This window comes from Poecilia mexicana, unplaced genomic scaffold (assembly GCF_051168715.1).
Source record: "Poecilia mexicana isolate PSO_F unplaced genomic scaffold, ASM5116871v1 scaffold_5, whole genome shotgun sequence".
Classification (NCBI taxonomy): Eukaryota; Metazoa; Chordata; class Actinopteri; order Cyprinodontiformes; family Poeciliidae; genus Poecilia; species Poecilia mexicana.
This window is the reverse complement of record NW_028263374.1, coordinates 27,420,231-27,446,612: the sequence shown is the minus strand read 5'-3', so window position 1 is coordinate 27,446,612 and position 26,382 is coordinate 27,420,231. Positions and strand designations below refer to the sequence as shown.

The window sequence follows — 26,382 nt, the reverse complement described above, 5'->3', positions numbered from 1 at the left end:
CTGCGGCCGTGTTGCCAGGTCCCAGCCTTGGGTTTGTGGTCCGCTGGGTCAAGCGGAGTGGAAACGGGCCGGGCTGCTCCGAGCTTCCTCCGCCGAGTGGTGGAGGAGGAAAGAAGATGATTAAAAATCTGACACATTGTTATTCAACCTTTTTTGCTCTGCGTGTTCCAGCAGCTGTGTTTATTACATGGACAATTTGGCTGAAAAACGCTTCACTATATGAGTATTTCATATCAGTCTATCGATAATTATTGATTAAATGTCTGAAATATTACCAAACTTTTTTCATTGTTTTCAATGTTTTCCTTGTTGAGCAGTGATAAGGCACGGTAGCAAAACATTAAACTGCTGCTGGCACAAATTACTCAACAGGTTGTTGCTAGGTAACCAAAGAGTGAGTGAGTTAGTTGATGCCACCAAACTTTAAATCGATGTGAGAGGTCGAGTGGCTAAAGTCCTTCCTCTACCTACATCTCCCAGAATTCTGTGCGGTTCTGGATCTGAGATCAGTGAATATTCTATTTGTTAATATTGATCATGTGTCTATCGCAATAGTTATTGATTTATTGTCCAACCCTACATGACATTCAAATAGTTATCAAGATGTGATAAAAATCTCATTATCATCTCCAGTTGAAGAGAGACAAGAATTAAAAATAATCTCCAACAAAAAAGAGACTAAAACTTACTTTAAAATGCATTTCTTGGGATTGCTCTGTCAAAAAACATGACAGCAAGGGGAGCTCTTGTATCTATTTTGCAATGCATGTTTTCAAATTTACAGTTTACCTGTCACTGGCTGTCAAATACAATTATTCCCACAGGAAAAGAAGAGCAAATAACTAAACGTCAATTAGCACGACATCACAAACATCAGTTTGGGTAAATGTGTCGTATCAGAAACTGCTTCATTTGCAGACTAATGTGTCAGTGTATAAATTGTAAAGCTGTCACAGTTTTACCAGATTTTGTTTCTCCCTCCAAAATTCAACCCCATGAAAGAAAAGCAGGTTAGAGGCCGTTTGATGTCTGAGGGCGACGTGAGTTAAACAACACGGAGCAAACCTCCGAATCTATTGTGTATTCTGTCAATCACTTCCCACCTCTGACAATTGGAGGCACACAGACAAAGAATGTAATCGCAGGGCTTCACTGGTCTGTGCAATATTACTTTCATGCATGACTTCAGTCAGTGTTATGAAGGGATATTGGAAAGGGAAAAAAATTAACTTAGACATCCTTAATTTTGAATAGTGAAATGGAATGAAGTGTCCATGTTGAAAAATCAACTTATAATCAACTGCAGATGTTTTACATGATCATCAGTGTGATGACCAAAGCATCTCAGAAGCTTGTCATGTTGTGTAAAAAACTTTTTGCTTGCATTAGAAGAGCTTTACAAAATTATGACTCAACATTGTTTAAACATATTTGTTGGAAAGACAAAACAAATCCAGTCTTGAGGCATCAAGATTTATTCTAGCCAGCAAGCTGATAAAGAGATTATCTAAAACGTTTACATCAAGAAAATTCCCTGAATTAATTACATCCATGGCTCAAAAATACTTCATTTTACGTTTAATGCATGCTTTAAGTGAACTTATCGAAAACGCTTTGAGTTTCCCTGTTGGCTCTCTTTTTCGTCAGCACTTAAAAGTAATTGCTGGTGATTTCATTTTTAATCATTGCTTCAATGTGAATTCTTTCATGTCACAACGTGGAGCAGCTGCCCCTTTTTCTAAGCACATATCTCATAAAAGCAGGGCATAGGTTTGCTTTAGAAAACTGTGCAGCAGCACACTACCGAGAAAATAAAATAAAAAAATGAAGCCTAAATGGAGACATGTTGGGGGGTTTGAGTGAAACCTGGAGGTGAATATTTAATTAGTAATTAATGAAACGTAGCAGCTTGGGTGTTTTTTTTCTCTCTAAAGGATTATTTAAATTTCCTTTTACACTTCCTGCAAGAAAGCAAGCGGACATTCAGTTTCTGTTGTGTCATATAATAAGGCCTCAGCGGCAGACAATAGCCAATCACTCAAGAACATGCAGCCATTAAAGTGACAAGACATGAAATATGCAATCAGCTCCAATTCTCTGTAATTCTCCTCAGTATGAAGAATATAAGGCAAAAGCATATAGGGAGCTAAACTTCTGAAATCCTATCTGACACCAAATGTATTTGGTAATTGGATTAAATGTCAGCCCAGTAATTATGACGGGAGTCCAAAGTTCTCTGCTTTCCAAATATCTTATGACACTCATTTGCGGCGGATCGAACCTCAGGCTGGGAGTGCACAAAGTTTGTCAAAGGTAATTCCAAATCTTTTTCTTGCCAGGGCAGAGAATCAATCTTCCAGCAGAGATGGACCTGATGCTGTATTGAACTGGCGATGCAGATGAATAACCCATGTTCAGACACAATCAGGAACACGAAAAGATGGCAGAAATACAAGTGATGAGATGACACCACCTACCCATCGATAAATAGCCTTCAGGCACGTATTCATCTGTGCCTGCAGGTCTCTGTAATCAAAGTGGCTTCAGACATTATAGCCGGATCAGCTCCACATAAATAAACCACATCGCTGAAGAGGTGCATGTCAAAGTTGAAAATGAGAACAAGAATAGCAATTTTCAAACTCTAATTATTGCTTTGCTACCATCCTAGTTTTGGTACAGTAGCACCAAAACTGTTACACATTTTGTGTTACAGTGAAGTCAATATGTTGACAAATCTAATAAGAGAAATACAGTCCAATGCAAAAGTATTTATTCCCCTTAAACTTTTTAAAATATTTTTACATCGGAGCTATAAATCTCTACACTTTTCGAATTTTGTGGAACAGACCGACAAAGAGTAGCAAATAACTGCAAATGGGGAAACATTTTTACTCATTAGAATCTGAAAAGTGTGGCATGCATTCAGCCAACCTGAGTAAATACTTTTCCTTAAGATACATCTTCAGATCCTTCGGGTTATATTTCTGCCAGTTTTAAATAATTAAGTCAGTTATTTGTTGCACATTTGTTTTGGTTGTATTCATTTACCCAGAATGCCCTGCGGTATAGTTCACTCCCTGCTTTTGGAGTGGTCTCTAGTCTGCTTGATGTTCACATAAACATTCAATCAGCACCAGAGTTCACTTTAATCGAACTGAGATCTTGGTTTTAGAGTTCAAACCTAAGTTTCATTAAATCATACTAAACAGGACAGGTGTGAATGCACCCTTAATATCACTAGGGCATGTTACCATACATATAAAAAGTAATGAAAATGAACATGCACATGCACACATATATGGCATCAGTGGAGGTAAAAGAGATCTGAGACGACTGTGTAGTAAAAAGTCACAACTGGGAATATTGAGCCTTTTTAATGATTCCCTCACTTGCTTTCAATGAAAGTGTCCTTGACTGATAATGATCATTGCCACTAAAGCAGTGGGCATTTGTCTGGGCAGGAACCTGCAGATACCCATTATCAGATCTAATGACCATCTGTCTATGAGGACCTTATTTGGATCAGCGCCAAGACAAGAAAGCGTTGCAATCAGAGGCAGGTTCTGGTCATGGATATGAAAGACCTAAATCATCTGGGTCAAGAGCCTCTCGCTCCCACTGTGTGCTGCCTAACCAACGATAACTTAAGAGACATGTCAATAGGACCCCTGAGTGTGTTCGGGTTTCCTGCCAGCTCCCTCTGGGAAGGTTGGCAAGCCACACAGCTTTAGCCGCCTTGGCCAAAATAACAGCTAGCATGCATGGAGGGAGCTGAAGGGAGATGCAAACACAAGAGAGAAGCAGTGAGAGATTTTAGATCCTCCTTTGTGTAAACCCACTCTCTCTGCAAGTGTAATCCAAATGACATCTAAAGAGAAATGGCAAAGCAAACTGTAAATTGGACAGGAGTTTCTTTCCCATTCTGGAAACGAATAGAATGTTTCTCTTCAAGTACTCCACTATATTCTTGCATACATTTCATTTAATGTTAACGATGTGCTGACTCGTCGAAGCTGTTTGCCTCGTTAAAAACGGAACATAAGAAAATAAGGAAACAGATGTAACCCTTTCAGTTCTGTGCATAATAGAGTGGAGTTTACCGTGTACAGCACATCAATATTGTAAACTTATGTTTAAAACACAACAAAAAGCACAACTAAGGCTCTTTCTTTTTTATACACTGTGTTCTATTCTTAAATCTTACATCTGATAGTCACGTTTTCCCGTTCCACATCATTAACACATTCAAATTATTATGGATATTGCTTTGTATAGTTTTTTTTCTTCTTGTGAATCAGCTCCTTCTCCAGTTGGAGGGATGGATTAGCTCTCCAAGCCAGTAGCTTCAAATATCTTTTCTCACAATTATCCACTTGAGCTCAGTGGAGTTAACCTAGGAAGCTGCAAGTTTATGAACTTGAGAAAAACCCAGATTCTTGCAATTATTTCCACATTTGCTAAGTTTAAACTCAATACTACAACTGACCAAATCATGCTTGGGTTCTTCAGATCTTTAATGCCCTTTTTGAAATAAAATGTCTCTTGTATAGATTTTATTGGTGTTGCAGAAAAAACTTTTACATCTTTGTTTTACAAGCGTTTTTAGTTTAATGATTATTGCATCTTAGCTTCAGAGTTTTCAAAGTATCTGTTTAAAATAAGACCCCCTATCACAGTTTATCATTTAAACACTTATATACTAACATAAATTAGTACCCAAAATTCAACTCAAGTAAGAGTACCACTATTTCAGCATTACTTAAGTAAGAAGTATTGGTCAAAGAAACTACTCGGCTAAGAGTAAAAGAGTAAAATGAAACGGAGTAAAAGTAATTAGTGACTACTCACCTCTTATTGTGAGAAAATATAAACTGATCAGGGAAAAAAAAGACAACTTCATCAGAAAAGTCTGAGCAGAATTTTACTTTTATATTCATGGAAGCTCCTGGACTGCTGTGGCAATATCATATAAGCTACAAAAAGACAAAATCGGTGTAAATGTAAATCATGTCCTATCAAAATGCCATTTAAAAATGTAACATTTACTGTAATATCAAACAGAATGTCTGACAAGGACTCACATCCCCTTATTAGAGCAACGTATGGCTCGCCTTCCCAGCAGTAGTGATCAATAAAAAAGGAAGGCTTCATAAATGCTGCCACATTTTCCCAGTCAATACCATGCCAAATAGCAATTTTGGACGTGCTACGAACAATTTCATGGGTGAGCTCTCCTTGCCTTTTGGCAATATGGTGTCTATGACAGATCTGGCAGTGGCAGTCGAGTGACACATCTGCCTTATTGCCTATTGTTGGCTCAGCCGTTGATGCTGACATATTTCCATTCGTTGTTTGGAGCAGAACACAGATTCGTAAAGAGATTTTGTCTGAAAATACATGAACTGTAAACATGCATACATGTAGAAATGAATGAGCCTCTGTGTAGGAAATGGACTCTGTTGTTGCTGTTATGATAATTTGCTCAGAACTAAATTAATCTGAGTGACTGAGTGTGCCCTCTGGTTGGTACAGCTGAAACCATATCCTCCTTTTATTGTTTGACATTAAATCACTGAGTAAAAGTAATTAGTGACTACCCACCTCTTATTGGGTAATGAGCTGTTTGCCTCATTAAAAACTGAATATGATAAGTGGGAACACAGACTTAAGTCTTTCTGTACAAAGATCAATAGGTGCTGTTTTAGCAGTAAAGCTTATAGCATACAGTGCATCAGTATTGTAAATAAATGTTTAGTTTCTGTAAGAAAACACATGGCCAAGGCTATTTCTTTTCTTACTACTGTGTTCTTAATTTTAAAGCAGTCTGATGCAGAGTTCAGTCTTGATGTGTGCAGAAACCAATACACTAAAAAACACCAAACAGTTTTCCTCTTTTGATAAGATATTGTTCACAAAGACAATGGTGCAAGTTATTGTAGCTTGTAAATGTTGATGTCTCTGTTGCTAATAATTGAGTACTTGTCCTTCTACAAATAAATAAATTATTAAAAGGAAAAGGCACTCTATAGAGGAAAGTGGACATAGACAGTGCAACATTGATTCTCTACTCTCAAAAGTTGGGTGGGGAACAGTATCTGCGTTTGCATTACAAATGTGGGCAAAACTTTGTCAATATTCTGGTAATGTTGGAAAAACACAATTTTGGCATTGCTGTTTCCATTAAAATCACATGTGAAGTTTGTTCATTTATTAAAAAACATGCTGCACCATGATCCTCCAACTACTTCCTGTCGTCTTCTTCAGCATCTGGTCACGTGACTCGTGTGATGCAAAATAAGTGTTTCCGTTGCAGTTTTGCAAAATAAACCAATTTCAATACAACCAAAAAACCACCTTGTTCTGGTGCCAAAACTTTTTATCCAAAACAAGAACTTTTTTTGAAATTGGCGTGTTCTTGTCAAGTGAATGCATTTTTGAAATGCTAAATTGCACAAATGTATGGTCAGTGGAAACACATGAGGATGGAGCTGGAACTGAGTTTGGTAAATTATGATGAACGTGACTTCATGTCAGAAGTTTTAAAAGTTATAAATACCCTGGTTTGTACAGCTGAAACCATTTTTCACAACATTTGGGTAAAATGGAGGCACACATCAAACCTTCAAACACACAGCTTCCTTATGTTGACTGTCTGGGTAAATCAAAAGAAATCTTCCATCATGTCAGAGGGAATCTTAGAGCTCCACAAACCTTGGGTTCAGTTTCCATTAGCACAAAGATATGTTATTCTGTTCAAGCAATTATGTGCAAGGAGACGCGTTCTGTATCCCCAGGATGAACATGTTTTGTTGCATAACGTGTATATGACTCTCAGAATAAAAGCTAATTGCTTTGTGAAGATGCTGGTTGAAGCTGGTAAGAGAGTTATTATCTACAGAGAAATTAGTCCTGTTCCAACAAGGACAGGCCACTCAGAGAAAAACTTTCATTATTATTCTGGCATTGAGCAAATACAAACCATGTTGGTAGTCAAAGCTGACCAGCAACCTTGAGTTGGTAACTGACTGGAGACAATAAAAAGATGAATGGATCTAAGCTGACCTAAAACAAGAAAGTTTAGTCTAATTTAATGTCATACAGTAAGAAAAAAGGCACAACAACAGCTGAGTTAGTATTTTTATATTGGAGACAATCATACAAGATAATAGTTTTTACTAATCATAAGTGAAAACATCAGAAATGTGGCAGTAACAAGATAAACTCAACTAATCATAAGAAGTTGTTTCATGAATGTGTCTTTGACTTGTAAATGTGATTATTAATGCTCAAGTATTCCTGGGATTTATCTTAATATCAGGAATGCTAAAGACAGCGACTTTTCCATGAAGAATTTACAAGATGTGCTGAATAATTTGGCAAAAGCCTGTTTGGAAAACAACCAGAGAGAGAACAGTTAAAGTCAAATTATTTTCTGCAAGATGCTTCTCTGTAGTGAATCCCAAGAATAAATGGTACAAACACCATACAGGCTAACAGACTGCCTATTTAGATTGATAACTTTATTTTTCTGCTTAAAAGAACTGTGTCTTCTGGCACTTCCTGGATCACACAATGTACTGTTTTTTGCAAAAGTATTTACACCCGTTGAACTTTTTCACATTATCACATTACAGCCACAAACTTCAGCACATTTTATTGTCACTTTATGTGACAGAAAGTAGAGCAAAATTGTGACGTGAAAGGAAAACTGCAGTTTTCCAGTTATTCTTTTTTATTGTTTGCCAAGCATTTGTGTTTAGCTATGTTTAGTCAATACCTCAAACAATTCCTTTCAGGGTAAAATCCTTCCATTCTGAGTGAATGTAAGGATTTTACCAAATTCCAGTCACAAAGTAGAAACTTACCAAAAACACTTGCTGTTGTGAGTGAAATAGATCTACAGACCCAAAGTTATAGACATGGCAGCCATATTCATGTCACATTATGTGTAGTGGTTGTCATGGAACCCACATTATAAACTTAATACTTACATTAGAATCTAATGTGGGAAGTTAATTCTTTGCAAGGTTTTTGGTTGTTTTCTTCCTGCCCTTGGTGCAATCTAATTGGGTTCTGTTGTAACTTCTCCGATGTTATTTTAAAATTATGTTTTGTCAGTTATTATTATTACCTCTAATGGCAGAAAGAGAAAACTTGATGCTCTCTGAGCTGCCTGAAAGTATCAGAAAACTGGTTCGTTTTTCAGTGACATCCTCCGTGATGTAGTTTTATTCTAATAGCCTCTTCAGATCCTTGCCTGACACAAGTCGTGTGTCGCCGACGTTGGACTCCTTCAGCCCGCCGTCCTATCGCTGCTCTCTCCTGTTTGGGACGAATGGAAGTGATCCAGGCAAGCCGCCACCGCAGCTGCTGACAACCTCCACTGAATTCAGAAGGAAAGGTGTTTCAAGCAGGAACAACCTCCTTTAATCCCTGGTCGCCTTCGCTTTTTTCTCCTCACATAAACTTGAAGATATACGGGGGATGTGAGTGTGTTTGGCGTGCTGCTCCCCGCATTGTGGTGAAGGAATGGATGCGAGCAGAGGCGCACCGACCGAGGCAGCTCTGACACAGACCCTGCTCCTGTGTGATGCAGCTGTGGAAAACCCAGGAGGACGAGCCGACGACTGCTTTTAAAACATTAACAGGCCAGAGATCAGCGGCTCCTTGTTATTCAGCACGTGTTCGGATTTGATTTGAGGATCTGGGAAAAAGCCATGTTGCCTGTCTACTCTCCTGCCTTACAATGAGAGAGAAGACATCAGCGCTTTGATTTCTTAATTCCCTTCTCTTCTTGCTCTGATTATTCCCCACTCGTGTGTTCCTGGGTTTTGCTCTTTTTGGTGATCACTGTGGAAACAACTCGCTTAGATTACAGAAGTGTGCAAGAGAAGAGGACAGCGCTGGCATCTCTCCATGCGCGCTCCTATGTTTTTTTTTTTTTTTTTTCAATATTAAAATTATGGAACTGTGACTTTAAACTGAGGCAGCAAATATCGCATGCTTCCCACATCTGCTCGGTGCTCGGTGTACGGACTGAGTGTTCAGATGCGATTTTGAGTAAAATGCTGTGATTGAGGTGCTTCTCTTTTTTTCTTTTTGCCGGCTGTTAGTGACGCAACATCTCACACAGACTGCATGAGAAATACATGCGTAGAAGGGCGTGAACTTGGCAACGGCCAACATCCTCCTTATAAATAAAGCATCAACTTATTCATAAAGCCAATTCGCGCGGTTTGCAGCCTCCCAGTCACCATCCATCCAAACTCATCCCGCTGGAAATAATGGATCTGAAAGCGGACCCGGAGGACGTGGACTTCAAGCGGCCGGCTCCCATTGAAGTTTTTGCCACCAGGTCCACGCTGCACGGCATCTCGCACATGTTCACTTATGAACGAAAGTACGTGAAGCGCAGCCTGTGGATTGTGTTCTTCATGGCCTCTTTGGGGGTGCTGGTGATGGTGTGCGTGGACCGAGTGCAGTTTTACTTCGAGTATCCCCACGTCACCAAGCTGGACGAGGTGGCCGCGTCCATGATCGTGTTCCCCGCGGTCACCTTCTGCAACCTCAACTCCTTCCGCTTCAGCCAGGTGACTCACAACGACCTGTACCACGCTGGCGACTTCCTCGCCTTGCTCAACGGCAGGTGTGTAGATCAAATTGAAACTATTAACCTGTTGGCGGTTTTGTCTATCTCTGTGTTTTGCTGATTCCAGCAGAAATCTGTTGTGTGGTAAAGTTTTGAACTTAATTGGTGAACAGAAATTGGTTCATAAACACATTCTTCAAATGTTAAATAAGATACACATTTAAACTGTATGATTGAAAGAAACATTGAATACACATTTCTTTTAATGTTTATAGTTACGAGTTACAGCTGATAAACCCCCCCAAATTATTATCTTTTGGGTTATGAATAGCCGTGTTTACATTACAAATATGCACAAAACTTTATATTCTGCAAATGTCGATAAAAAAATTCCGTAAAATAAAGCAATTAAAATCATACACGAATGAGTTTATTCACACAAGTCATTAAAAACATGCAGTTCCTACAACTACTTCCTGTCTTCTTCTTCTTGGTTTGTGCCAGCAACATCCGGTTGCTAATGACATGACTGGTGAGATGCGGAAAAAAAAGTTTTCATGTTCAGTTTTGCAAACAAAACTAAACAAACACACACAAAAAACACTTTATCCTAGTGCCCAAACATTTTATCGGAAAACAATATCTTTTTTTTCTCTAAATTGGTGTGTTTCTATCAAGCAACTTTATTTTTGAAATGTTAAATTGCACAAATATATGATCAATTAAAATATAGCTACTGATACTCCACACACAAAGGGTTACCCACAACAACTCTCTGTCCAGTCCAACTGTATCCAAGCATGATATTGGAAAGTTTGGTGGAAGAAAAAATGTGCACAAGCAGAAGGGATAACTGCAGCCTTTAGAGGTTATGTTGCAAAGCCACTTGAAGAGTGCTTCACTGTCCGCAGTCGCCATGTGCTTACTCAGAGGAATGGCTGCTAAGTCCAGGATTGTAGTGTATAGATGGCGGTTTAGTAATGTTTAAAACTGTCCAATTGTGAGAATGTTGCAGAAAGGGACTCTTATGCCACAGGATATATTTTAAAAAAGCCCACTACCAATCTGTGCATCAATCTAAAGAATAAATTGTGGAAGGAATCTCCAAAAAAGCCGCCACTACACCTATACATCTTTAAAAACACACATTCCCATTATATTTGTTTTTTTCTTATAACTGACCAGGCAGCTCCGATCCTGAGAATGCTGAGGGAGTTTTGTTGTCAGGATGTGGCTGAAGAACCATGTCTTCTATAGAAACCTCAGACAAATAGGGAGTTATCAGGAGCCAGGGCTTATTACTGTCTTACAGTGAAGGAGTGCGTCTTCTAAAAGCATTCCCACGTCTGTATTTCGGCTATGACACAACTCCCTTTTCTCCCAATAGGAATGAACTCATGATGAGCTGATATGAGGAAAATAAGTGTTAAGCCATCATTTATGTAAGCTGTAGATGCCCCGGTTTGTTGTAACTGGATTTTTATATTTACACACAGGCACATCGTGGACACTGGTCACGACTCTTTGCTTTTGAACTAGAGAAAAAGTCAGAAGTGTCTTACCTGGGTGAAGCAGAAAAAGGCCTGAGCTGCTGCTCAGTGGTCCAAAGGCTTCTTTTATGATGAAAGTAAACTTTGTATTTCGTTTGGAAATCAAGATCCAAGAGCCTGAAGGAAGATTGAAGAGGCACAAGTTGTTTGAGATCCTGTATGAAGCTTCTGCAGTTGATGATTTGAGGAGCCATATTATCTGCTGGTGTTGTATTACTGTCTTTTTATTAAGTCTGGAGTCAGCATGCTTCCCTCTTCTGACAAGTTTTATGGAGATGTTGGTTATATCTTTCAGCAGAACTTTTCACATTCTAACGCTGCCAAAAGTACCAATACCTGCTTCCATGTAGTTATTAATAACGCTAATATTAAGTTCTCAAGCAACTTGATTTAGATTTTTTTTTCCCCCAGCTGCAAACCATTTTCATAAAAATGAACCAAACCATATGTTTGATTTAGGCCATTCTATGAAACAAATCAATTTAATATGCAAATTTCACTTTTGAAATTGATTTGTTTGCATTTAGTCCGAAAGCTGAACATTTCTCCACGCCAGTGGAGCGATGTGATCACGAACGCTTCTTGAACCAGCTGGCAAGATGCTTCAGGCTACCGTTTCACTCTGAAGTCGTACAAAATGTTACTTTTGTGTCAAATCATGTTAACAGCAATGAAGGCAAACTCAAGTCAGCTGTGACGTCTGAATTGTCTTGGGTGATGCCATGTCTGCCACGCAAGTGCAAAGCACTGTTAACGTTGGCCTGCTTTGATTGTCACTTTAGGAGCTCTGGGAGATCTGGGAGATGTGCAAAATAACATGGACAAAGCATGCAAAGCCTTTTAAAGCCCTGAACTTTGCTGCCCTTCCTCTGACGCAACTAAGGAAGATGGAGGGTCATGCATGAAAGGTGGCCCCTGAAAGCTGGGTGACAGCAAATTAAAGCATTAGCATCAGAGTTAATAATGAAGAGAATTATGAGTCGTGTTTTATTGGACATTAACCCTTCCTGTGACCGTTATGTAATACTTTCAACATGAAATATGCTTCTAGCATCAGTTTGTTGAGCTGTGATAAGTGTTTGAAAAAGTACGTTTATGAACTGTGCTTGGATGAGAAACCGTAGCTGTTTCTGGGGTGATTACACACCTGGCCTGTTCGCTTTGTTGTAATTGAACTCTGGTTCATTTTCCTAGAAAATCTGGTTTATTTGGGGAGGTGTGAATGCGTAATCAAACTCTAATGTGAACCAAAAAATGCAAACTGGTACGCTTACAAACCCAGATATCAGTTAAAGTGAACTCTGGTGCAGTTTGAATGTTTATGTGAATGCCAAGGCGACGAGAGACCGCTCCAGGGCATTCTGGGTAAATACAACCAAAACAAACATTTGAGTCTAGTGCTAGCAGGAGAAATGGTTTGTGGTCTTTAGCCAAATACAAAAAATAAATCATCTCACCGCTAAAATCTAACATTTTGTGAAGAAGTAAGTTGTGGTTTTTTAAAGGATTTGGTTTTCTTGACACAGCACAGTGTGAAACAGAACTGCAGTAGCTGAAAATGTGACAGATTTAGCAATTTTTATCCCTAGTTGAACCAAGTCTACTCTACTATAAGGTGTGAAAATACCCTAGGTCTTAAAACAACAAAAAACAAACAAACAGGGTAATCTTCAGTACAAGTACTGATGAACTCATTTTTAAAAAAAAAGTTTAAAAGAGCTAAAGATGTATGTGAAAAGAGCAAAGATATGTGATTGCACACAGCGGTACAATCACATACCTCTGTGATTTTGGGAGTTTAGATAAAATGGCAGCATTATTCAATAGACTTCTTAAAAAAGAAAACAGCGTGACAGAGCTACGAACTGACCAACTGACAGTTTCATGTAAGAACATTCTGCTGATTCAAATCATTTCTTTATTATTTTATTATTCATGGTGCACAAATATCCATGCATTAGATGAATGACTCCAGTTGACTTTAACGTCTCCTGCTGACAGTGTGGAGAGATGCGCGTTATTCACAGCTGCCATCTCTTCCCTCTTCACTTGTTGCTCCCTGTTGTGCTTTGATCATATAGTATCGTCGCAGCCTTGACAAGCTCGCCGTCTCATGTTGAAAGTGTTGAGTTTTAATATATTCACTTTTTGTTTTCAGTGCCACCCCCTCCTATTCTGATCACAATCCCTAGAAGAATACTGATGGAGACGTTGTACTTTGTTCTGGAGGAGACAAAATTCACTCGTCAGAAAGCGCACAAAAATTAATATTTCATTAAAGCGAAAATAAAATATATATGGAAACCTGACACATCTTAATCCCACCTTGAACACATCACTTCATTTATTTTTAGCATATTGATCCACTAAGCTCAGCAGCCTAAGGCACAGAGTACCTCTCTGCATGCTGTACATGTTTGGCTGACATATATCTAATTCCCCATTTTCACTCTGAGTATTGTTTTTCTATGACCTCTGTGCATGCATGCATACTCCAGCCGTTCTGGAAAGTAATATTTCCCTCTTTCTTGAGTCTGCAGCACAAATGCTTCAGACTCAAGTGTGTGATTTAAAAATCAATACATGTTTACTATATAATATGTTTTTGTGTTTTACTAGCAGTTCTAATAAAATATCAGGCTTGTGTTACACCTATTATGTCTCAGACAGAGAAACAGGTGAAAGACCAAAGAAAAATCAAAACAAAAAAAGCAAAAAAAGAGAAAAAAACAGGAGGCTGAGGGAAAGTAAATGTAGTTGCATTTGCTCCGAGTGACTTTGATGAGCTGACTTTAGATGGAGGGAGGGGACTACAAGCTGAGGCAATTAACTTGTGTCTCATAAGCTGTGTGATGAACACGTCTTTATCCCGGCGTAATTAGTGCTGTTTGTTAAGCTACAGAGTTGTCCCTCTGATTAACACTCTCACATCTCCCATTGTTTCTTGCCCTCTCTGTTCTGTTGGCTTTGAGGGGACTTCTATTTTAATTTTTTGCTACTCAGAGAAGTAAAGCATGAGAGATTTTTCTTATAAAAAAACACTTTGTAGGCGGGTATATTCGGATTTCCGTAAAAAGTAGAATGAGTCGTAGATGTACCAGCACCTATGTTCAAAACACATTGAGTCATAAAGCGCTAACGCTGGAAGAGGAAAGCTGATATTTTAAGTCTACTGGGCCGAAATGTGACTGTATTCAGTCATTTTGACCAGGTTGCTTCAGCATGTGTGCAGTTTGTAATATAATAAAAAACAAGAAGCTTTGTTCAATTTTACAAATTAAATTAAAAATATTTCAGTGTTTAAGAATGTTTCAGAATAAAACTTTGCTGCAACTTGATGCTGAAAATGAGCTGAAAATGAGCATTTCTCTTCCCACAATCAGAAAAAGGCAAAGAGATAATAAATAACTGTGACTTGACTTATTGTGTATTTGCATAGTATGTTCAACAATAGTACAATAAATGTTACAACCACACTTAGGAGGGATATTTGATTAAATTAGTCTTTATTTCTCTATGGCTCCATCAATGGGAGCCAGAAATTTAAAGTATGGCTATATGAGGAGGCAGTTCCCTCAAGTTTAATGGAGTATTTTTCATAGGTTGTGTTACAACAGCTTTATAAAGCTCCTGAAACGTAGCTACAGTTTTTGGTTTTGCTTTTGCTACACCAAGCTTACCCACCAGACGCTCCTGTTTTGGCTCTACTGCAGACATCTGATGTTTGCCAAATGTCATTTCTGAGATTTAGGGTTACTGGATTGATTTGTGATTTCATCTGAGGCTCTCATTGCTGGATCTTAAAAAGGAAAGAATAGTTCTCCATGACGTATTCGTCTCCCTACTCACAGCATCGTTAATGCTGTAGTTAAATCTTTGATTTTCTAAACTTTAAACGAGACGTATGCCTCTTTTTTTCCGACCAGTGCATCATTTTCTGTGGTTTTGATATAAGTTTGACTTTTCCTTTGGTGCAGAATGCCTCTCATATGTATCATTAAATAGCTATTTTTCTTTCTTGGAAAGAGTAAACTTTGTAGTATTTGATGATACACTTGGTTCCCCTCCAGTCTTTTACTTGGAAAATGTATTTAAAGATTGTTGTACAAAGAAACTGCCAATATTGACTCCAGAGAACAGTCATCATCCAGTGTGAATCATAACAGCGCACAGAGCTTAAACTACAAATCAAAGTTTTATGCTCAACTAAATATACAAAGCTGTGCAAAATCTTTTATGTCCCTATTTTGTCACATCAAAACTGAGACATTCATTTCAGATTTATTTGGGTTCTATGGTATAAATACACAAAGACATAATTGTGGACAGCAAGAAGTTAAAATTAGTTTTAGTTTCTTCTCCAAAGATTGTTGTTCATTTCTGTTCAGCTGACCTGAATCAATCCTTTCTAAAATCATGTTTCCCTGTGAGTACAGCTGCAGGTGTTTTATGCAGTGTCTCTACCAGCTTTGCACATCTGGAGACCAACAATTTCTCCATTTAATCATCTGAAAGCAGATATTTACATATCCGGTTTTCAAAACCACATCTTTTTTTGAATCGGCATTTGGCATTGAATCAGCATACAGTATTTCAGTTATGGTTACCACAGTTATTTAAATTTGATAAATGCCAGAAGAATTAGAAGGAAACATATTTGTACCACTTTCTACCAATTCCAATTTGACGTGCAGTGAGATTACTAAGCCTTTAAAGCCCAGAAGGTGATGTCACTGCTTTGTAAGGTTCTGAGTTAAAGGCCTAACGTCTACTGCTTCACTGGGTGACAGCATGAAAAAATCAGAAGAAAACATCAAGGACAGAAATGTTTTTGGCCTCGGCAACTTTCCTTGATCTCTTGGTACCATTTCTAGATTCCCAAAGATTACACATTTATTTCTTCAGAAATTTATATCCAAGTGTGCAAGTAAAAAGTATGAAAACACAACTTCATACTTTGTGAAGTTGTGTTTCACAAAGGACTCTCCTGTAATTAGCTCCAGCTTCTCTCTTTTCTGCAGAGAAAAAAAATCCCCACAACATGATTCTGCCACCATCATTTTTCTGAGGTGTTTGTGTAATGTGATGAATGGCTTTTTGTTTTGATAGCTTTGCATTGTAAGTTGTGTCTTCTCCCATAAAAAGTCAACTGTTTGAGACTTTCTTTCAGCCACAATTTTTCTTCTGGCTTCTAAAAACAGTTGCTAGTTTTGTATTTTATCTAATTCATCACTATTTGTGTATCTCATAAATCCCAATAAAACTTAATTTAAAGGGGTATGAATATTTCTTCTGTAGAGCACTTGCAAATTCTTTCTCTGGTTCAGCCAGGAGTGGCTTGAAGTCCTTATGAGTATTTTTTTTTTATAAATAGTCTGACTTTATTAAAATCCTGAACTACAAATACAGACTCTCTTCAGCCCAATAGGCAGCTGGGTCAGGTAATACATGAGTCATACTCAGTCAATATTTTCTCCATTACACACCAGTGCCATAAATCTTTGGGTTCAGTTTGAATCATTTCTGTAATGTTTTACTTTATGTCTTTGACCACTTCATCACTCTGCTATTTTTTGAGAACTGTAGTTTTGTTGGCTTTTGTTACTGGTGCGTTCAATGGCAGACGGGGAAATTTAATCTCCTTACAGGGAATGTAGGTCCAGCAAACTGCCTAAAGAATAATGATTCTAATTTTAATATTTAATGATAATATTTATCACAGAAATGTCAAAGAGTATCAAAAATCCTGACAGAACATTATTAATGCATTTTTTTCAAGACACTTTGGCTCAAAATTTTCTCATTCCAGTTTTTGTTGTTATTGGGAAAGAAAAATGCAAAGATAAAGCAACTTTTTTCCACTACAAATGGATTGTAAATCTGTAATGATCTTAATTTAAAGTTGGAAGATCAAAATGCTTCTGAAATCTTTTCCTTCTGACAATCTGAACTTCTCATGTTGGAGGTCGAATGGAAAACAACAGGTCAGGTATTTCGTAGTGATGGGTCTGTGCTCAGTGGCGTCCTCATCTGGCAGGTTCCACTGCTGCCACTCTGTTTAAGACAACATCAAGTTTAAAACTGGGCCTCTACAGATTAAACCGACTCCACCTTCTCGCTGTCTGTAGCAAGAAAAGGTGTGGGGGGAAAAAAATCAATCTGTTTTCCATCGCATATTTGCAGGTTGAAGTCACACCTGACAGTGCAGAACATTGCAAGTAAATTGCTCAGTTTTATTTTGATTATGTCGCAAAGGCAATTATAAGATAATTAAGAAAAAGGTCATTTTGGAGTCGGTGTTGCTGGTGCGATGTGCTCCATCAGCTCATGGAAGTCACAGAGGCGGGTCTTCTGCTTACCGCGGAGCACGGCTCCCACATGTTTCCTGAGCTTGCAAACGTTTCCCCCTATCCACATGAGCTAAGAGTGCAAAGCCACAATATATAACTGCTAGGTGGCTTTCTTTATCATCTATTTCAGCATGAATGTGGGCTGTGGTCTGAATTTGAAAGCACTGCTTGCTAATAAATTCAGAAAAAGATGATTCTTGCTTTTTAAATGTTGCTGCATTTGCATTTATAGTTTTTTTAGTGTATTTGTGGACAAGTGGCAGGGTAAAGGGAGGGCAGACATCAAAAGCAGACAGTAATGACATCAAATGAGACTCTGCATGAAATGAGTTGCATGTTTCTGCTGTGTTTTGGATTGGCGGTTTGTGTAATTGCTCATTAATATGACAGAGGCTTGTTTTGGCTTGCTGCTCTTCATGGTGGCACTACTTTGCATTTGTATGACCTTGTCCAGAGCAGGATAGTAGCTGTGTCAGAGCCAGGTACAGAATCACTAACACACGGTCAGGTAGGCCTTGTTAGTGCTCAGGCACAATTAGCACCAAACGGAGAACCATTTCAGAGTGTCTATCTTTCAGATTCAGGTGTTAAATAAACAGTAATGCTCGTTTCCGTTGTCTTGCTTTAAGAACTGAATTCAGTTTTTGTGATGCTCAGAAAAGCAGTAGCTGTTTGGACTCACCCATAAGGTGGCAAAGTTTTGCAGATGCGCCTTCATTCCTTTTAGTTCCCACAAGAAAATTAAAGTGCTTGTGGCCCATAATCCAATTTTGTCTCCCCCACCCATACACAGAGAGTTTGCAGTGATTGCTTTAGGGAGCGGTGGCAGGGCAATATTAAAAATCTAGCCGTATTATTGTGATTGTATGCGCTTCAGCTAAAGCCTCCTGACTCGGGGATGTGAGCAGAGCTTCTTAAGTGCTCTCCTGGCAGCTTTGTGTTGCTTATAAGACAGGAGCTCGGGATACAATTCAATTAAGTTCGTAATATACCACAACAAGCTGTAGCTTCTTATTAAATTGTGACAGCGTAGTGATGTAGTCATAATGTAAGCCCGAGTTCTGGGCTGTGATTTTATGTCCTTTTCACTGAGTTTGTGTGATTTGATGGGTCTTTTGGAGTATCACTGATTAGGTCAATTCAAGCACTAATTATACTTTTTAATTCTAATGTTTTTAAATGAAAGACATTATCCTGCTTTGATGCAGTTTTCTGATTTATTCTGAGATCTGTTTGTGTTCATGTTTCTTGATTATTGCATTTAAGACGGTAAAACTTGTTAAGATTAGGGTAGAAACAGGACAAGTGATGACATGTAAACAAGCTTCACCCAGTTCTACAAACATGCTTTTTAAATAAAGATGCAATCTTTTAAAAATGTAACAAAATAGAATCGGATGACTAGTGAATACTGGTTGTTTAGGCATAAAAGGCAGATAAATGAGCTCAATTATGCTTTCTACTGAAATTATACTGGAACAAAACTGCTCATGTCAGGATAAACATCCTCAAATAATAATTTTTGTTTGATCATGGCTTTTTTTTAAGATGAGAAATTAGCAGAGGAAACTTGCTCTCAGATTTCTGTATGACTCAAACTCTACAAATAATGGGTCAATTCAGACTCACTTAAAAACGTCTGTTGGAAGAAAACAGCGAAATTCAAATCAATCAACATTTGCGACCTGAGAGGTTTTAGTACTAAAATGAATAAAAGTAAAATACCATTTAACATTTACTGTCAACTAAAGTCCTGAATGCCTATCTGCTTTATTCATTAAATGGAGCCGACTTTATTGCCAGAAATCGTAGAACACAATTTTTTATTTTTATTTTTTTTAAGATAAATTAGATATTGGTAAAACTGATAGATATTTAAGGATCCTGTGCACATCCTCCAAGTTTCCTTAACCTTTGTAAGTAAGGTTAAACCACAGTTTTAGGTTGGTTGAGTTACATTGTGTGATCCCTCATTATTACTGGAGACTGTTGGACATTCAGTGAAAGAAATGACATCAGATTTGACTGTCGGGATTGCTAGAACATTTTTTATTGTTATTCAGAAGTTCACATGATTATAATTGATAGAAATCTTTTAAACTCTTTAATTGGGTCAGATCTTCTGGGTGTCCTTCCTTCAAACTGGTGGACTGGAGGTTTGACCCACTCTTCCTGAAAAAAGCCTGGCAGTCACCAGTTTTCTAATTAGTTAAGATGCTGGTTTTGTGACGGCCACTCCAAAACATTGACTTCATTCTTAAATCTGCTTTATTCTTTGTCTCTTTGTTCATTTGGAACATTTGCTACCAAGTTTTAACTCCCTTCTGATGTCTTGAGATGTTGCTACAATGTTTTCATATATAATCTTCATTATAATTTTCCCAACGCCCCATCAAAGTGCTGCCACCATGCGCTTTGCAGTAGGCATAGTGTTGGCATGCCTGTTTTCTTCTGTATGTAACAATGACCAATGTGGCCTAACTCTTAATTCTTTGTTTCATCAGACTCTGGATATGTTTCCAATAATTTAGGTATTTTTCCCTGAGTGGGTTGAGTGTAATCTGGGTTTTTCTAATGCTTTTAGAGTAATGGTTTCTTTCACCCCATGTTGGTACAGGACTGGGTTCATTGCGGATAATGACAACGGCGAGCATCTTAACGAGGTCTTTGCTTTTGTTCCATTTCACACAGAAACATGTTGATATCTGGGAACAGATTTCATCTCCCTCCTGTTTTAAAAATCAAAGCCGAGTTTAATTGACATGATTTTATGTTTCTTCTTGAAAGTTGTCACCCTATAATTTATCTGGTTGTTGAAGCAAACAGAAAAGGACAAAACGAATGGATTTGTCCAACGTCCACGTCTGGTTTGCTGTGCCTGGTCTGCACAAAAACACATTTTAATCTGTTGGAGTGACAATATATCAAACTGTGGGTGTTTCTCAGTATGACTTACTGTGTGGCATTCACTTCGACTGTAACGCCAGCCGCAGTGTTCTCACTCATATTAACTTCATCCAGCATGAAGCATGACTGACCTAAATCTCTGTTCAGTTGCAAACATAGAAAAAGAAAATTACCCCCCTTTCAAATTACACCACACACCGCGTGGCATTCATATTCTGAGTCTGAAGCGTGTATGCAAGCCCGCCGTGTCCACGGTGGAACATATGAAGGTGCTTGCAAGTGAGTCGGGAAATGAAACGAAATTGATCTGTGGTTTCATATTAAGACAGTGCTCTCTAATTTTCTTTCATCTCTTTTCGAGGCATAGACAGACTGACCTTGTGAAATTTTAAAAAATCCCATTTAGTTTTTCCACTAGTAATGATTTGAAATACTGCCCATGTCCAAAAGAAATAAGCTAAGTGTCAGCGTCAACAGAGCTTTGGACAGATTTATTGCTGGAGCCAAAGGGTTTAAACTTTCTCTTATTTTAACTTCTAACTTTGAATTCTTTGGCTTTAGAAAAAGAGTCATTGATGCGTGTAAATGTAAATTGAGCAATCCAAAATTATCACAGTAGCATGATACATGAACTGTTTAATGGGATGACTGCTACTGTTTCACAATACATTTTTCATTCAATGAATAAATTAAAAGTTATCAGTTATTTTCTAAAAAAAAAAAATCACAAATCATTTTCCGTGTTCCTCAGTCTGTATGTTTCACTTGTTCTTTTCCACAGTGCTTAAAATGAGCTCTTCATAATTTGGGTGCTTGTTCTGCTGATGGGTCGTTGCTCCTGAGGGGTCATCAGAGGCCCATTCTGCTTAATTGAGGTGCATTTGTTTCTGTGAATGATGCCAGTTTCCTAACTGAGGAATATTATAAATGGTTCCCAAAGTGTTTAGATCAACATTATTAGTCATGTGTTTTATGGACAATAAACTGAACAACAAAATTAACTATGTGTTTGGTTACATAAAGTTTTATTTAAAGGGGCAGTATTAGTGTTTTTCAGGCACATTGTGGCATTTTATAGCATAATCAAGTAACTATGTTATCTTCAGTTGCTATATATATGAAATATGTCTTAAAATAAATTTTAATTTGTAATTTAGCATCTTGACATTGGGACACTGTCTTTTTAAAAACTCCTGCTCTTTCTGAAACTCCGCCTTCAGGAAGTCAGCACAACACTGCGCCTCTGTTTACGCTTTATAAATGTTTTTACTAGTGTTGCACTGAGAAGCAGCTTGTGTAAGGAGCACAGCAGATGTAGTTCAACCAGGAGATGTGGCTGCTAATTGCTGCTGGCTAGTCTGAAGGAGCTGAATGGGGGGTGGTGGGGGAGGAGTGTGAATTGCTGCAGTGCAGGGCTGGAGTTAAGTGTATAGTGGACCCCAGACTATTTCAGGTTCAGTAATTACAGATATTGATGGATTTTTCTGTGGAATATGACTCAAAGTTATTTGTGAACTTTTTCACTAAGCATACTTAAAATTATTCAAGAAGAAATCCAGCTTAGGAAGCTGGAACACCTTGTTATAATGCAATATAAAATAGTGCTGCTTCTAAAGAAAAGCATGTTTTCCAATTGAGTTAAGATAATCAAAATGTTTAAAAATCTTTTGTCTCAGATTCAACATCTTTAACATAATGATGTTATGTTAAAGACATAACATCTTTATGTCTTTAAAAAGATGTTTAAAGACATAAAGATGTATTTAAATCTTTATGTCTTCAAAAACATAAAGATTTAATATAGGATAGATATTATCCTATATTAATAGGATAATATCTATCCTCTCTTGTGATGGTCATGTAACCTTTATGTATCTTTAGCAGATGTTTATTCTTACCCAAAAATCCCAAACAAACCGTTTCCGATCTCTTTACCGAAAACCACCAGTTTGCTGTTCTTTGTAGAAAAGGATTTTTGTAAATTATCCAATATGATTAAAAAATGCTTAAATCACAGGCATTTTTAAATACAATTATATCATATTTTAAACTAAATGAGTATGAAATTTGACCCAAATAATAATCTCATGTCAGTAAATATAATTTAATTGACTCTAAGATTCACACTGTGTTACAGTGGACTGACTAGAATATAGAAATTATTTTAAGTCATTTTGCTGTCAAAGTGGTTACAAAATGTCCCCAGCGGAGGTGAAACTTCACGCCTGGTTGGTGTCCTGAGGCAGAAGGATTGTTTCTGTGGAAGAAGAAGTTGGGAACAATGTCAGCAAAATTGCAAAGTTATAAAAAGTTAACTGGACAGAGTGAATGGCATATTTCTAAGAAATAATTTTTGTAGTTAATTGTTAACCACTAAATCTTTTTTCATCACCACTTTCCTACTGAGGACTTTTTACATCTCTATATATGTACAATATTCTATTCTATCAGAATTCTTTTTGTAAAATCTGTTCTGCCTTTCTTAATTGGAACTAATAAGGGACTTTATAATTGTCTTTTTTAAACAACCTTACAGACCACTGTGAGGGAAGTTGCAAGTTTTATTTTTGCAAGATTTCTGTAGTTAATGTCTTTCGTCGATGACCGTTCCTCTGTATGTTTACCTGAGCTTAATCATGCATATTTCTCTGCATAAGTTCCTGTCTGTATGCAAATTTCACTGATGCACTATTGTACTTTTGCACTTTAAAGATGCAACTCGGATAACTTCCTCTTCTGGGTGTTCAGAAATATCTTTCGAATAAAACAACTAACACAAAGAGCCGCTTTAATTGCTCAATTTTATAGAAGAGATTTGAAAAGGAGGAGGAAAAGTAAGGCAGCTTTTCTGCCTTTTTATTTTAAGCTAGTTTTATTATCACTATTGTTTCCCTTGTGTTTCTAAATGAAAAGCGGAATGACAGTTTTAGATTAAAAAGCTCTTTTGAATGTTTTATGTATTAAGTTGAGTGCCTCTCTGCCCAGGTATGAAATTCGGGACCCACATCTGGTTGAGGAAAGTGTTCTGAAGATCTTGAAGGAGAAGACGGACTTTGCCGACTACAGGCCCAGACCCTTCAACATGCGTGAATTCTACGAGCGAACGGGCCACGATATTAAGGAAATGCTGCTGTCCTGCTCCTACAGAGGGACGGAGTGCAGCGCTGAACACTTCAAAGTGGTGAGTCTTAATACTGCAAAAACACAAAATATTACCAAGGATTTCTGACTGTTTTCTAGTGCAAATATCTCAATACACTTGAATTAAGACAAAACTAACTTAAAATTAACTTTTCAGCAAGACATGGGAGCTTGTTTAGAGTCAATAAATGCTTAATTTTAATAAAAAAATACTAGTTCCTCTGGCAGATTATTTCACTTATATGAAAAATGTCTTGTTATAAGTGAATTTATCTGCAGGTGGAACTAGTATTCTTTCATCAATATTAAAGCATTATTTGTAAGAGAAACTATTCAGAAATACTTGATAAGATTTTATGTTTTTGCAGTCAGCAGAGTGGTTTTATGAGCATGTTTGTAACACATGGTTGGTATTGCTGCTGTTTTTCTTTTGGGGTGGTTTTTGTTATTTTTGAAATGTCTTTTTGATGTGAGTTTTGTGGAACAATCCTTACTTTTTCTTGCATATATACTGCACATATTTTAATGACATGAAATGCTAGGTTTCAAAAATTTTTGACAAACATTTAACGAAAAGTGAGTGACAGAAAGACACCCCACTAGATATGCAGCAGTCTCTTATGTCTTGTGTATTTGCAACCGGTAAATAAAAGTTATCCAACTCCTTCAGAAGAGCTAAAAAGGATTATAATGTGTTTTTAAAAAATTGTTTAATCTTCTTCAGTAAAAGCTGTGACGTTTTGCTTTGGCTCCATTTGGTTTGGTTTACAGCATCAAGAATTTAGTCATTTCTTCTGTCATTGCTCAGCAGTTGTAATAAAATGCCTCATAGGGCTTGTTGGACAAGGGCTGCTTATTGCTATTGATGCAGGACTGATAAGTGCATTGATTCTCAATTAGACTTTAAATTCTGTACAACAGAGTATTGGAGGAGGCTGATATTTCTTTGCACATTTGTGGCATGTCATTAATGACATCTTTAAAAGTTTGTTGAATAGATGATTTCAATTTTCTTAACCAGTCGTTTAGTAGTTTTTTTTTAATACCACTAAGTCACAGCAGAAAATCATCTCAGCAAAGCTCAAGTAAAATTAAACTTTTGAAAATACAGCCTTGATAGAACTCCTTTGGTTGACTCTTTATATTCGTTTTTCATCTTTGTAGAACACATTTTTTGATCTAAAAGGCAGAGATGTGTAATACCAAAACAAAATGTGGTGTAATGTTTCACTGCTACGGTGTTTAGTTTGATTAGAAGCAGGTCGGTAACACGAGCGTCCCTCAGAGTCCGACAGAAGTAAGCATGAGGCGTTTTAACATCAAGTGAAAAATACTGAGTGTAAATAAAACATTAAAACTCATCATGATTTCACTGGAAAACTGTGAACATTTCATCAAACTGTCGACATATATTTGTGTATATCTGTCCTGTCTACATGTTGGCATTGATTTACTCTTCTGTACATGTTAAATACTTCTCTTTAAATGTTTATAGTTTTCATAATTATGGTTATTTCCAAAAATATTTCTGCAGCACATCTGTTTTCACGTTAACATGAATGTATTTTAAACAAATGCTCAAACAGATTTTTAGTGAAGATCAGTGATGTCTTACCATTTCTGCATCTTACGAGAAAAATCAAAGTAATATATTTTTGGAAATCTGTCCCTGTGTGCCCTTCATAGTTTCTTAAGGGTGAAACGTCTCATGATCCCTCTGCCCCCATTCCTATAAAAGCATGTAGTACAGCAATACCCACATCATTTGGCTCCTCTAATCTGCTGATGTGTCCACATTAAGTCTAGGTAGTTGTGTTTATGGCAGATGGTGCATAATATGGCTGTACTGTATTAGTGCAGTAGAGGAAATGGATGAACAGCTCAGCAGAAAGTGACTAATGGTGTGGAAAGAATCTCCAGTGTGATATAAAGTGTGACAAAAAGAAATGATAACAGCAAACCTCCACTGTGTGGAGCTTCTGCAGGTTTCTTCTCAGTGTCTATGATGTGTTTTGCTAACGGACATCGATATGCTATGCTGCTTCATCAGACGCAGAAAATGGGAATAAAGTTGATTTAACTTAACAAATTACCAAAAAGCTTTGATTTTAGATGATATTTGCTTTTATTTTCACTACAACATAACCACACCATGAGTACTGTATCACCATATGTGGCTGGGTGTTTAAATGTAATGTAAACTTGTATGCTTAATAACTTTGATTCATATATTTTACAGTCTCAACAACAGCAGAAGTTGATGCTAACATACCAGGGAGTCAAAGTTGCACAAAAGACTCTAAGTATTTGTTTACAGTTCGGTGGATGGGAAACAGAAGGACTCATTATTTATTAAACCAAAACCAGCAGCGCTGCTGCGGCAGAGGCGTTCGTGTTTAAACCCCAAAAAATGCCAACCAAAGGTCAAAGCATACCATGGAGGATAAGGGTTATTATAAATAAAAGAAAAAAATATATATCCATGAAGGAGCACACTTCTGCCAAAAAAATCCTCCAAAATTTAGATTAATTTTATATATTAACAAGTAAAACTCAGATATTTTATGATGTCTGAAAGACATAAAGTTGCAAGACAAGAAGGATAGTTTTGGATGATTAAAGGTGTAAATTTATGACATTCATTCATGGTGATTCTGGGGAATGTCGCTCTGACCCAGGAAACGAGCCCAGATGAACCGCTTACATGTTGGAAAATATCCAGATCCTACATTTAGCAGCTCAGTCCTTGAGAACATTTGGCTTTTTCTTTTTGGTAGCAAATATTTGACTGTACATTTTTAGAGAACATCTTACTTTTAACATTGTAACTTCATGCTTTTAA

The 26,382-nt window shown here is 37.4% G+C and overlaps 1 protein-coding gene across 1 annotated transcript; it reads left to right on the top strand.

Annotated features, from left to right (window-relative positions):
• Nucleotides 1-8,145: 8,145 nt before the first annotated feature.
• Nucleotides 8,146-25,206, top strand: LOC106926986 (acid-sensing ion channel 1-like). Its single transcript, XM_015002227.2, has 2 exons — nt 8,146-9,649; nt 23,385-25,206. The coding sequence occupies exons 1-2, from the start codon at nt 9,288-9,290 to the stop codon at nt 23,626-23,628; spliced, it is 606 nt and encodes a 201-aa protein (XP_014857713.2). The 5' UTR covers nt 8,146-9,287; the 3' UTR covers nt 23,629-25,206.
• The last annotated feature ends 1,176 nt before the right edge of the window (nt 25,207-26,382 follow it).